A 13,499-nucleotide genomic window follows, 5' to 3' on the forward strand; every position below is an offset into this window, starting at 1 on the left:
TAATAATTATGCCATCCTCTTAGACGTGACAAAAAAAAAGCTGCCACTGAAGTAGAGAATACTAGAATGTTGTCCATATTGCAAAATATGAACGATAATTCTTCAAGCCCGTTGTGCATGACCCATTACCAAGGTTGGGCAGCATTTCTGTGACCAAATGGCATAAAATGGCACTTGAACAAACCAGATGGTGTGGTCACTGCCATTTTTTTATATCAGATTGTACCATGGGAATTGGGGGAAATGCCTTGGTGCAGTTTGTCACATTTGTCATTTGATAGTGGCACTCTTTTAAATCAGTTACACATTGGGAACAGTATAGTGGTCTGGAATTGTGTGGGTATTAAGTGCTCTGCAGTCTCCATGTACTCTCCATAGATTGCCTTCCTTACGAACCATGTGGATCACGGAGGCCCACAGACTATCAGACCTGCTTATCATCCAAGTCTCATGCCTCAGTAGTGTGTTTACATTTCGTGGCATGCGGTTGCACCTGTAGTGGTTATAAAGCTAAATACTGACAAAGTTGTTTGTTCACTGTTATACAGTTATTAAATTTAATAGATTTCCACGGTGTTTTGTGCTGTTTGTGGTGAAATAACCATTTAATAAACTTTTGGAAACATTCCCTCGCTGTGTTTTTTACAGTTTTCTGTGTGTTTAAGTCAGTCAGTAAATTGTGTGCGGTAGTTTTCAGCTGATGTTTCTTATTGTTTCTAGTGAAATATTTCAGTAAAATTATCATTCACTGTTTTAACTTTGTTGAGTGTTCCAGTCGCTGCTTGAATGTTTGGTTTTTACTAATAGATTTTCTGAAGTTTTGTTGGTATTGGTATTAGTAGTAGTTTAGTAGTATTAATAAAAGTTGTTGCTTTCTTAGTGGCAAGAGAATTTTGAGACCGCTACTGTTAGTTCTATAAATAGTTCTACTGGTGTAACTGAACTTAGGTAATGTAGACGTTTAGTTTTTTTCAGTAACTGTAAAATTTTGCCATGAGTGAGAAGTGTGGGCTCTGTCATAGGTTTGTGAGTAGTGGGTTACAGTGCGGGATTTGTTCAAAGTATTTTCATCGGGGGGGGGGGGGGGAGGGGGGGGGGGGAATGCAGTGGGGAAGCCAGTGGGCATTGTAGCAAGATCCTCCCTGGAAATACAGGCTCTGTAGCAGAAATAAGTTGATAGAGGAGCAGGAGCGTAAGATCAGTGCCGTTCAGGTGCAGTTACAATATGCAAAGGAGGAACTTAATAGGTCGTGGAGGGTGAAGGGTGCTGGGGAATGGGAACTGGCAGTTGGCAAGAAGGCAGCTAGGAGGAGGCGGCATGAGAGGAGCTTCTTGTAGCTGCAGGTGTTGGAAACATGCAGCAGCCCTCAGCAGTTAGGAAGCCTAAGTCAGTTACAAAGTCTAACAGAAAGAAGGAGGTTCTGCTGCTAGGTAGTTCACATGGTAGAGATGTGGGCCAGCAGATGCAGGAAGTGTTGGGAGCAAGTACCAGGTCACCAGCATTTTGAAGCCTAGTGCAGGGTTGGCTTAAGTGACTGACAGCTTAAGGCATTATGTAGGAATTTTACGAAGGAGGATCAAGTATTGATAGTGGGTGGAACAGGGAATAGTGTTCATAGGGGTGGGGAATATGATCTAGATGGTGAACTGGTAAAGATAGTTTACTCAAACTGGCAGCACTAATGTGCATTTCACGCAACTGTTTCAGCATTATGATCGGTCTTATGTTAATGCGGCTGTTAGGCTAGTTAACATGGGTCTGCAAAAGGCACTGATGGCAGAAGGCATGGGTCACATTGCATTGGTGCCAGTTGATTCTATCAGTAGATAGGCATGGGCTGCACCTCAATAGGCATGGAAAGGGGAGGCTGGCAAATCGTATATGTGACAGTGTAGTGAGTGGTGGTGGTGTGATCATTCATAGAAAAATTCCTGTAGTAGTTGGTGTTACAGCTGTACTTTTTTTAAGTTGAAGTCAGCTGATAGGTATACCTGCTTAAAGGAAGTCCCTCTAACTAAAGAATCACTTTCAAAGGGCATCGTGTTTCCAAGTAGAAAAGGAGTTAGGATATTTCATCAAACATAAGATGTATTAAAATTAGTAAACTGCTTATAGATGATGCTGTGAAATTATTGGTATATCAGAGCACCATTTAAATAATTTGACAATTCAGAGGCTTTCTTTAACAGGATACAGATTAGCTGGCTGTTTTTCAAAGAGTTCCTTGCGCAGTGGGAGTGGCCACGTATGTAAAAAATAGTATTCCGTTTGAGTCCATAGATGTATCACAGCACTGCACTGAACAGATATTTGAATGTTGTGCAGGGGCAGTTGAATTTAGTGAAACTAAACTTCCAATTGTTGTTGTTCATAGGTCTCCTAACTCTGACTTCACAGCATTTCTGCTGAAGCTAGAGAGGGTTCTTGTTTCACTTTATAGGAACTACCAGAAATTAGTTATATGTGGTGACTCCAATATTAATTTTGTATATGATTGTGCAAGGAAAAGGATGTTGGTGGATCTCGTAAATTAATGTGATCTGATGCAGACGTTTTTTTTTTTTTTCCAACTATGGTGAAGGGGAACAGTAGCACAGCTGTAGACAATATTTTTATTCATTCTTCATTTCGAGATGGGCATTCTGTTAGTAAAAAGGATAATGGCTTTTCAGACCATGATGCACAAATTTTAACACTAAAAGGCTTTTGTACTCAAACAAATGTCACGTATAATTACAAACTATGTAGGAAAGCTAATCCAACGCCAATGGAGAGTTTTTCAAACCTCATCAAAGAACAAGAGTGGCAAGATGTTTATAGTGCCGATAACATAGATGACAAATATTATGCTTTCCTTAACACATTTCTCATGCTCTATGAGAGTTGCTTTCCATTGGAATGTTCTAAATGGGGTACTAGCAGTAAAAGGCAGCCTGGGTGACGTGAGTAGTGGGATAAGGATATCATGTAGAATAAAGCAGGAATTATATCAAAATGTTAGAAATAGTCACAATCAAGCTTCAGTAGCCCATTACAAACAGTATTGTAAGGTGCTTAAAAATGTTATTCGGAAGGCAAAGAGTATATGTTATGCAAATAGAATAGCTAGTTCACAGGATAAAATTAAACCACATGGTCAGTTGTGAATGAAGTATCTAGTCAGCAGCACAAGGTCAGTGTTGTAAAGTTGGTTCATAGAAAAAATATTTCTGTTACTGATAAATCAGATATATGTACAGTACTTGACAATCATTTTCTGAGTATTGCTGGTGAATTAAATAAAAATTTAGTTTCTGCAGGGAATCGTATAACTGTCTTGGCAAATACCTTTCCAAGACTGATGTCTGAAATACTCCTCTGTGATACAGGCAAGGGGGAGATTGAGTCAATAATTAAATCACTGAAGACTAAGGGCTGTCATGGATATGATGGAGTGCCTAGCAGAATATTAAAGTACTGCGCTGCACATGTTAGCCCTGTACATAGCCATATTTGTAATTTTTCCTTTAGGAATTGTCATATCCTGAATGATTAAAGTACTCAGTAGTAAAGCCGCTTTATGAAAATGGAGAAAGGGATAATGTAGACAATTTTAAACCTATTTCTATGCCATCAGTGTTTGCTAAAGTTATTGAAAGGCTGTGTATGTAAGGATAATAGATAATTTTATATTACATAATTTGTTATTAAATTTACAGTTCGGCTTCAGAAGTCGTTTAACAACTGAAAATGCCATATTCTCTTTTCTCTGTGGGGTACTGGATGGGTTAAACAAAAGATTTTGAATGCTAGGCGTATTTTTTAATTTACTAAGGTATTTGATTGTGTTTATCACAAAACATTACTCCAGAAATTGGACCATTACAGAATACAGGGAGTAGCTCACAATTGGTTCACCTCTTACTTTAATAACAGACAGCAAACGGTCGTTACTGAGAACGGCTGTGATGTGGGGTCTGAATGAGGTACGGTCAATCGGGGGTTGCCCCAGGGATCAGTGTTGGGGCCACTCATGTTCCTTATTTATATAAATGATGTGCCCTCTAGTATTATGGGTAACTCTAAAATATTTCTGTTTGCTGATGACACTAGCTTGGTAGTAAAGGATGTTGTGTGCAACATTGCACACAACAAATAGTGCAGTTCATGCTATAAGTTCATGGCTTGCAGAAAATAAACTAATGCTGAATCACAATAAGACTCATTCTTACTGTTTCTAACGCACAATTCAATAAAACCTGACGTTTTAATTTCACAGAATGGGCATATGATTAGTGAAACTGAACAGTTCATATTTCTAGGTGTTCTGATACATAGTAAACTGTTATGGAAAGCTCACTTTCAGGATCTTGTTCTGAGACTTAATACTGCCATTTTTACTATTTGAATTGTTATCTGAAGTGATTGTTCGACACAAAAATTACTCTACTTTGCTTATTTTCACTCACTTATGTCATATGGTATGAGTATTATATTTTGGGATAACTCTTTCCATTCTAAAAGGATATTTTTGGCTCAGAAATGGGCAGTTCGGGTAATAAGTGGTGTAAGTTCACGAACCTCTTGTCGACCCCTGTTCACTAGTCTGGGTATTTTGACATTGGCCTCTTAATTTATATATATTCTTTACTGTCCTTCCTTGTTAACAGTATCAGCTTATTCCGTTGAATAAGCAACTTTCACTCAGTTAATACTCGGCAGAAATCCAACCTGCATTTGGGTCGGACTTCTTTAACTCTTGTGCAGAAAGGTGTGCAGTATACTACTGCATCCATTTTTAAAATAAACTAATGCAAGAATTCAAAAATTTTAGCAGTAGTCCATGCACTTTCAGATCAAAACTGAAGAGTTTCATGGGTCACTCCTATTCTGTTGAGGAGTTCCTTAAAACTTAAGCTGATTGTTATGTTATATTGTTGATTGTGTTTACTTAAACTTATGACTTGACTTTTCATGGGATCATTAACATTTTATTTTTATCTGTTATTACTTTTATGTTGTAATTTCATGTACTGACTCGTTCCATGACCTTGGAGATTTGCTCCTCAGTTTTGTCCTACAGAACTTGACGTATAAATAAATAAATAAAAAATACAATACCTACTTTCAGAAGTTGATCACACTCTGTTTGCACCACAAGCAGCTTCTCTGGAGGCAGACACAATGGGCAGAAAATGATGGGTTGACCTTTTGTCATGGAGATATGGTGTAGAGTATTGCATGAGGATTTCGTGGTAGCACAGGCATGTTTGGTGAGTGCTGGAGAGTCTTCAGACAGATTATAAAAAAGTTGCTCCTCAGATAATGCTATGATATCGCTGACAGTACACATATCATCAAAAGTCAAGGGTTTCTTCTTGCGCGACACACATGTTGTGGGTATAGAATTGCTTCAATTACTCCGGCATGGATATCACAGTAGAGGTGCCAGACATCTTGGTGCAGAAATCCATGGGCAAATTGCACTGCACTTAACCTGCCATGGTAGACAGTAACCTTCCTGTGGGTACTGGTTGATCATGTCAGGCATATGTCAACAGTTGCGTAAAAAGTCTGCTTCAATTATAGGACCAGGCATGTCTGCAATCACAAAAGTCCTAGTCGGGTGGAAGTTTGATTCCAGGTGTAACACTAACAGTTCTTTGTCATAGATAGTGATTCTCACATTCTGTGTGGTTGCTGTCAGCATGTCACCAGTCATTCTTGGGGACACTGATTTCTGAACTCGTGTCACTAAGAAACTTTTCAGTTGATGACTGGTCCTGCTTAAACAATCAGTATGATCAGTTGACTGCAGATAAAGTGGTACCGTGTGGTATGAAATTTTTCTGTTTTATCCAACTACGACTCCGTAACTGCTGTTGATGTGTATCTACTTATGTGTTGAGTTTTGCCTCTTGTGCTGCTAGCTGGTCCTTGTTGGGTTTGGTCGATGCGTTATGCCGATCTAAAGTATTCATGTGTGTTGCAGTATCAGTGATGTCAGCTTCCACTATGAAAGCATTAGAGTCTCTGTCATAACCATTGTTAATTATTGTACACAAAGAAACATGACTTAAGCTGTTTGCAATGGTTTTTGCTTTCTTTGCTGAGACTTCCAATGGCAAGTCTGAGCTGCAATGACAGCATGGATATTGACTGGAAGTTTACAAAGCTACAATACACGTAAGGTTCCAGGCCTGCTCATGTATGTAGAGCTTTGAGTATTTGTGACGGAGTCTTGTCACCCATATTTACATCTGCGAATTTTTTTTTGCAGCCGCATCTCTGGTGACAGTATGCGATGCTGCATGAGAGCTTCCTTTAGCACAGTGTAACTAAATACAGATGTGAACTCGCAATATTAAATCTATCAGTGTTATTGGACACATGATACTGTTGAAGTATGCATTCAGACTGCGTGAACCTGATCTGGAATGTTAACATTGCCATGTCATGCGTATGTACTCGCACATTGTGCATTTTCACCTGTCGTTATATTTTGCAGTGGATAAATAGTTGTGAATAATGATTCTGGGTAGAGTGGAAAGTATTTTTCCATCTTGATTTCAGTTTTTGGTGCTTAATTTTGATTTTTATAAGATGCTGATCTTGTTGCTTAATGTGATGTGGTATACCTCCCTATTCTTAAATAAATTCTCATAATTTATGTTTCTGCTTTCTTCTCTTAGGTCTTCCTAGCTGTGATCATTTGAAATTCTATCGGATCCAATCTAATTTTCTTTATTTTTTATGTCCCATTGGTCCCTGCCGAGCCCATATTCTGTTTGTTTTCTTCTGAAACATTTAGTTGAAAACTAACATGTTCTTGGCAAATGCAATGAGTGGATGATCTCTGTCACTTCTTGTATCATGCCCATAGTATCCTCACTGAGGAATCGTATTTTTTCTTCTACTGCGTCACCTCCCATTACAAACTTGTAGTGGGATTTACTGTCAGTTATCAGTTCCTGTAACTCCTCTTCAGAACACCTATGTTGGTGCATATACTTGAATAATTTCAATGCCGTATCTGTTGTTCATTTTTCAAATAGGTCTCAGTATTCTTTCTGAGATTTTTTTAATATTTGAAATAGTGTTTTTAATTTTCTCATTTACAATAAAGTCTACATCTGAATTTCCCCTTCCCCTGCTATTTTCATTTGCAGTAAAATGTATGTCCTGATTTTAAATCTGTTTTGACCTCACTTGATTGTTTCAATTCTGATAGCATAGCATATCCCATTTGCTCTTCTTTTACTCCTTCTGAAGCTCAACTAATCTATCCTTTGAACTACAAGTTTTGTGGTTTATTTTCCCCAAATAAAAGCGTATACAGTCAATTTGGTTTCTGGTAGACTTGTTACCAGTTAATTGTGTATCCCATGGTTTGGAGCTATTGCTAGAGTTCACTGTCTACAACTCCCAATACTCTTCCAGTGGTGCTGTAATACTGATGTTCCAGAAATTGAAATATAGTAGTCATAATCCTACCCAAGGCACTCTAGCAAATCATCACAAGTTCGAAGAGCCATATGGACACTGCTAAAGACTTTGACAGAGCTATGCTAAGTGTAGTCTCAACCTCACTGAGTTTTTCTAAATCTTACAACTTGGGCTCAACACAACCACCTCGTGTGCTGATTGTGTATCAACAGGGCCTCAATTCTCCAGAAAATGTTGTCATTTAGCTATGGGTCAGTCTTCACATTACCTGTAAAATATTTTTCCTGGAGAAAAGCAGACAGGATAGGCTGGTGAGCAACCCATTCACATTTGTTCCCTGTAATGCAATACATCCAAGATTGTTGCCTTAAGGTCTAATATCAATATAGCTTGAAAATTTGTACTGAGTCTCAGGATCTATCCTGGTTCTTTCCCTTATTCGTCACATAGCTGTAATTGGCAGTTATGCTCCTAGCTGCTTTAGCTACTTGTAGCATCTTCAATAGATTTTCCTATAATACATGAATATACACTAACTTATTAAAACATACTAAGTAGAGACAAGAGAAGAGTATCAAGCAAGAAAGAAAGAAGCAAAAAGAGTAGTGGCAGGGGAGAGAAGAAAGTGGATGGAACAGTGGACCAGAATGATGGAGGAGAATAGTGAAGGTTAAAAAAAAAAAAGGTGTTATATGAGATGATTACAAGTAAGAAGAAGAATGGTACAGCAGATTATGCCTGAATGGTGAACAAAAGTGGCCAAAATGTAGAGAATAAGGAGGAACTCAAGAATATGTGGAAGGAGTATTTTGAAGAACTCCTGAACCTGAATGGAGACCTGGATGATGAGGAACAAGCCGAGGAGAAAAAGAGGAGGAACAGCAAATAGAAAAAGACCTTACATGGGGAGAAGTGGAAGAGACATTGGGCAAGATGAAGGGAGGGAAGTCACCAGGTCTGGATGAGCTAAGTGTAGAGACAGTGAGAGCAGCAGGCAAGGTGGGGATACAACGCCTATATCAAGTAATGAAAATTGTGTGGAGACAGAAGATGATCCCAGAAGACTGGAAGAAGGAAATAATTGTCCCGATCGTAAAGTAGGGAAATTGAAAAGAGTGCAAGAACTATAGGGGGGCAACACTGATGACTCATTGTGCAAATATTTTTGAGAAAATTTTGGAAGCCCGAATTCAGGTAAAATTAGAAGGAGGGATGAGAGAAGAGCAACATGCCTTCAGAACAGTGAGGTCCATGGTGGGTCTAATTTTTGCTGTAAGACAACTGCAGGAACAGCATTATGAATATGGAATAGATCTACTAATTATCTTCCTGGACATTGAAAAACCATATGATAGTGTACATAGAAGCAAAGTGTCGAAAGCCTTGGAGAACAGAGGAGTAGCAAAACAGATTATTTGGAGGATAAGGGAAATGTACCATGGAAGTGTAAGCTGTGTGAAAGTGGGAGGAGAGAGAGATCAGCTTGGATTGAACAGAAGAATGGTTTGAGGCACAGAAGTGCACTTTCACCATTACCCTTCATTGTAGTGATGGATAATATAATGAGTACAATAGCACAAGTAATTGGTGAAGGAAAGATGAAAGCTATAATGTTTGCAGGTGATCTGATGATTTGGAGGAATAAGGAGGAGGAAATACAAGAGCAATTGGACATATGGGAATGAACAGTACAAGAATATGGGATGAAATTTAGTATAAGTAAGAGTGAGATAATTATCACTACAAGAATGAAGCAGAGAGGAACAACTGGAATAACAGTTGGTGGGGAACAATTGAGGAGAATGGAGATTTTCAAGTACCTAGGAAGCCAGATACAGGAAGATGGGGGGCGGGGGGGGGGGGGGGGGGGGGAGACAGAGAAATAAACGAATGGGGGAGAAAAGCAGAAGCATTTTGGAAGAGTGTCAGAAGCCTGATATGGATCAAGCATGTACCCCAAATCAGTAAAAAGCTTATATACCGGTCATACTATGTCCCAATCCTGACATATGCATCCGAAACCAGTGTTATGAAAGGAAGAGAGAAAAGCAAAGTACACGCTAGTGAGATGAAATTCTTGAGGAACAGTATTGGAGTGACAAAGATAGACAGGTTAAGAAATGAGAGGATCAGAGGGTTAATGAAGGTGGAACCATTACAGGAGGAGATAGAGAAACCAAGGCTGAGATGGTATGACCATGTTAAGCGAATGGAAGAGAAACCAAGGGTGAGATGGTATGACCATGTTAAGTGAATGGAGGAGAACAGGATACCCAGGAGGATACACGAAATGAAATTGGAAGGAAAGAGACCAAGAGGAAGACTGAGAGATAAGTGGCTGAAAGGAGTGGAGGAAGAAAGGAGAAGACTGGACCAAGTTGAAGATGGAGAGATGGTGGCAAGACAGAAGACGATGGAGAGGCTTATGTTTGAAACAGACCCAGCCAGAGGCTGGAAACTGTCCAAGATGATGATGATGACTAAAACATACCCATTTGTTACCACTAAGTCTAATGTCAAAATTATCGAATAGGAAGCATTTTAGCAGATTCCGAAACTGATATTTATAACTGCTATAGTCATTAATGTCAATGCATTAGCATTCTATGCCAACCATGAAGAGAGATGTGGAGATCAAGCTCAATCAGTTATAACATCAACAGCAGGGCATTCATTATACTGTGCTGTAGAATAGTTCAGCAACATATCATTACATAGAGTGTTTCTCATTCGCATCCTTCTGGCCCATTATTTTTTAAAGCCCTTAGTTACTGTGAGAAGTAATTTGGTTCCTGCTTGATAACATTTTCGTAGCTGATGTCTTCCTTTCAATAATTTCTCCCTCACTATGATTTCACATTTTTAAGAGATTTCTTACTGAATGGGAATCATTTTGCTTCATAAGTGAAATCTCAAATCAAAAATATCTTGCTACATATTCTCTCAACACCCACACCTTCCACCTCCTTTTTCATTCCTTTTAGTTGCATATTTTGTAGTGAGTGGTTAATTTAGTGTCAAGGACTTAGGAAAGATGGGGTTCATTTAGATACTGAGCGGATCCTGGTATGCCCACTTGCCCCTGTCCTGTTGTAAGAACCTTATAACTGTAAAAAAATTCATTTTTCTTTTGTAACACTGAGAAAAACTAATAATTTGCGGAATTTTATTAGATTAATATGGATGTCATTTGTATATGTATAGCATAAGGCAGTTGTTGGAAAATTCTGGTTTAAGGGGTGTCAGGATGATGAAGGGTGAGTAAGCTTACTTAACCTACATATTCGTCTATATACATACTCCACAAGCCACCATATGGCGCATGGCACAGGGTACCTTGTACCATAACAAGTGTTTCTTTTCCTGTTCGGCTTGAAAATAGAATGAGGGAAAAACAATGGTCTGTTTTGCCTATATTCTCTTATCTTCGTAGTCATTATGTGAAAAGTATGTTGATGGCAGGAAAATCATTCTGCAGTCAGCTTCAAGGGTCAGTTCTCTAAATTTATTGAACAGTGTTTCATGAAAACATTGTCGGCTTATTTCCAGGGATTCCCATTTGAGTATACAAAGCATGTCCGTATTCCTCACATGTTGATCAGACTTATTGGTAACGAATCTAATTTGTTGCCTGTGAATTGCTTCAGTGTTTTCCTTTAATCTGACCTGACAGGGATCCCAAACACTCAAGAAGTACTAAAGAATGAGTCACACTGGTGTTCTATATGCACCTGATGACAGAGATTGCTGAAGGATAGTTCTGGCAAATCAGCACATGATTTTAATACTGTATGAGAAGCACCATCATGGTCCATAAAATTACTTCTTAAGGAGATACTGATTTTTGTAATTTCCTGTCTAACTATATATTGTCACCAAAGAATTACCACTTTTGGAGGAGATGTTGAGTTTTGTAATCTCCAGTGGAATTTTGTATTTGAGACTAATGCCTGTGAGTGATAATGGTGTTTGCTGAAGTGAATTTATGCATTGGTTTTTGGTTGTTTACTGGTAGATGCAATTTCTGTTACCACAATGTGGAAATATCAGTGAAATTGGTTTTAGTATTCAGTTTTACTTTTTTAAGGATAACTTTGTTATATATGAAATACAAAAGTAGGAGAAAATTTGATAAAATTAGAGTACTTAATATTTGCTTAAGTGTTATAATGTTGATGCTTATTAGTGAGATTTATATTAATTGCTAATGTATGTTTCTTTGACTTCCAGGTTTTGTTGTTATTGGAAGGTAAGGCACACGCATATGTGTTTGCAAGTGCAGGCTGCAAACGTTGGGACACTTGTGCTCCTGAAGCAGTGTTGGTTGCTGCAGGCGGACAGTTGACAGATGTACATGGGCATTCTTACCCATACAATTCCAGCACTCCTCATCAAAACACTGCCGGTGTTCTCGCGACAGCCCCCGGTCAGGATCACAGCTGGTATCTTCGTCGCTTGCCAGATGCAATACGTGCTATGCTCACATAGAATTTCTGTGTTAAAACTGAAGTGCTATTTCCTTGTATTTAGTTTGGTGTAATGGTACATCTTCAGGTGCAAAAGATGAGAACAGATCACTATGTATCTTCAGTGAATTGATTTATATTAATATATCTTATCAATTTTTATCTTTTTAATAACATTTTGAACTATATTTTATTGTTGTTATTAAGTATTATATATTATTGTCTGTATCATCATAATCATCATCATCATCAACTCTGGAAAAGGAATAGTGTGTGTTTTATTACCCACTGAAGTTCAATAAATGAAAGCTGTTGTCTTCTGTATGTGAAATTTCCACAGATTTGTCTTAATGAGATCACTGTCTCTACTGTTTCGCCCATAACTATGAAATTATGTAATGTTTACCCTTCTAACTGTTGTGTTATCAGATTATATTCACATTCAGTAATGGACATTATTTGTTTAATTCCTTGGCACATATGACTGTTTGGAGTAAAGCCTTCTCCCCCACAGTAAAGTATGTTTTGAAGTACATATTTGAAATCCTTGATAACAAAATGTATGACTTATATATTTTTTAAGCCTCAGACTCGGAATCTCCTGCGGAATTGATTTATCCAGAGAACAAAATATAACGTGAATGGAACTATCACCAGATATCAAAACATCGTGTGTTAATATTGTGTTGTAGACCAGCCTCAAACAGGAACTTCCAAATTCAAGTGTGGTAACACTTCTCCAATTGAGTATTGATTTTAAAAGGAAAATATCCAATTTTGAATACTTATATGATACATAATTTTAATGTTTTATGAAGTTTCATTAAAATATACACGTTCCAGCAGAGTAAAAAGTTCATTCTTCTTTTCCTTGTGCCTTTGTCCCGCATTGACGCAGGGTTGGCATGGTTATTAATGGATTCGGCATGTTTAATTTAAGGAGGGACCAAAGGCTCTTCCCATTGTCACCACAGTCTCCCCCCCCCCCCCCCACTCCCACACAGGATGAAAAAATATGTACCCCCAACTGTCAGCATGTAGTGTTATTCACTTTAAAGTAAATGAAAGTGTTCTAAATGTTTGCAAATTGTGTAACTGAGGTGGGTCTTGGCTACCACCTAAAAACCAGATCCAGGCTGGCCAGCACACTGACTCTCGTCATTAAATTCTGGGCAGATTCAGTTCTGGTCTGGCGCACATCCCTGTCCCCGGAAGGGACACTTCAGCACACATCTCCATCCAGGCAGGTAGTGTAAAATGTTCATTTCATTAAAAAGTTTATTTACTGTATATTTTCATTATTATTTTCAATGCTAACTCATGCCAGAGTGTAATATATTTCAGACAAAAAAGTTTTGAAATCAGATTGGTATCATTTTTGCAGCCCTTGAGTTCTCAACACAAAAGGAAGTAGATGGTCCACATTACAAAGGGACTATTTTCTGAAGAACTGCTTTTCAATGTGATGTGACCTTATACAGAGACAGGTTTCATCAAAATTAATTAACTTATCTGCAATGTGAGAGCTGCTTATGTTTATTTTCTGGCATATTATTGAGCCCCCATCTGTAAATATTCACACCCACAACCCCTTTGGAAATTCTTGG

At 38.3% G+C, this 13,499-nt stretch overlaps 1 protein-coding gene across 1 annotated transcript in view; it reads left to right on the forward strand.

Moving 5' to 3' along the window:
* The window catches only part of LOC126175212 (3'(2'),5'-bisphosphate nucleotidase 1), a 45,867-nt gene extending 33,522 nt beyond the window's left edge, over nt 1–12,345 (forward strand). Inside the window, exon 5 of the mRNA XM_049921844.1 lies at nt 11,657–12,345. Coding sequence (XP_049777801.1) covers nt 11,657–11,914 — 258 coding nt within the window. The 3' untranslated portion in view covers nt 11,915–12,345. The remainder of the gene's footprint in view (nt 1–11,656) is intronic.
* Nucleotides 12,346–13,499: the final 1,154 nt, after the last annotated feature.

This window comes from Schistocerca cancellata, chromosome 1, assembly GCF_023864275.1.
Source record: "Schistocerca cancellata isolate TAMUIC-IGC-003103 chromosome 1, iqSchCanc2.1, whole genome shotgun sequence".
Taxonomy (NCBI): Eukaryota; Metazoa; Arthropoda; class Insecta; order Orthoptera; family Acrididae; genus Schistocerca; species Schistocerca cancellata.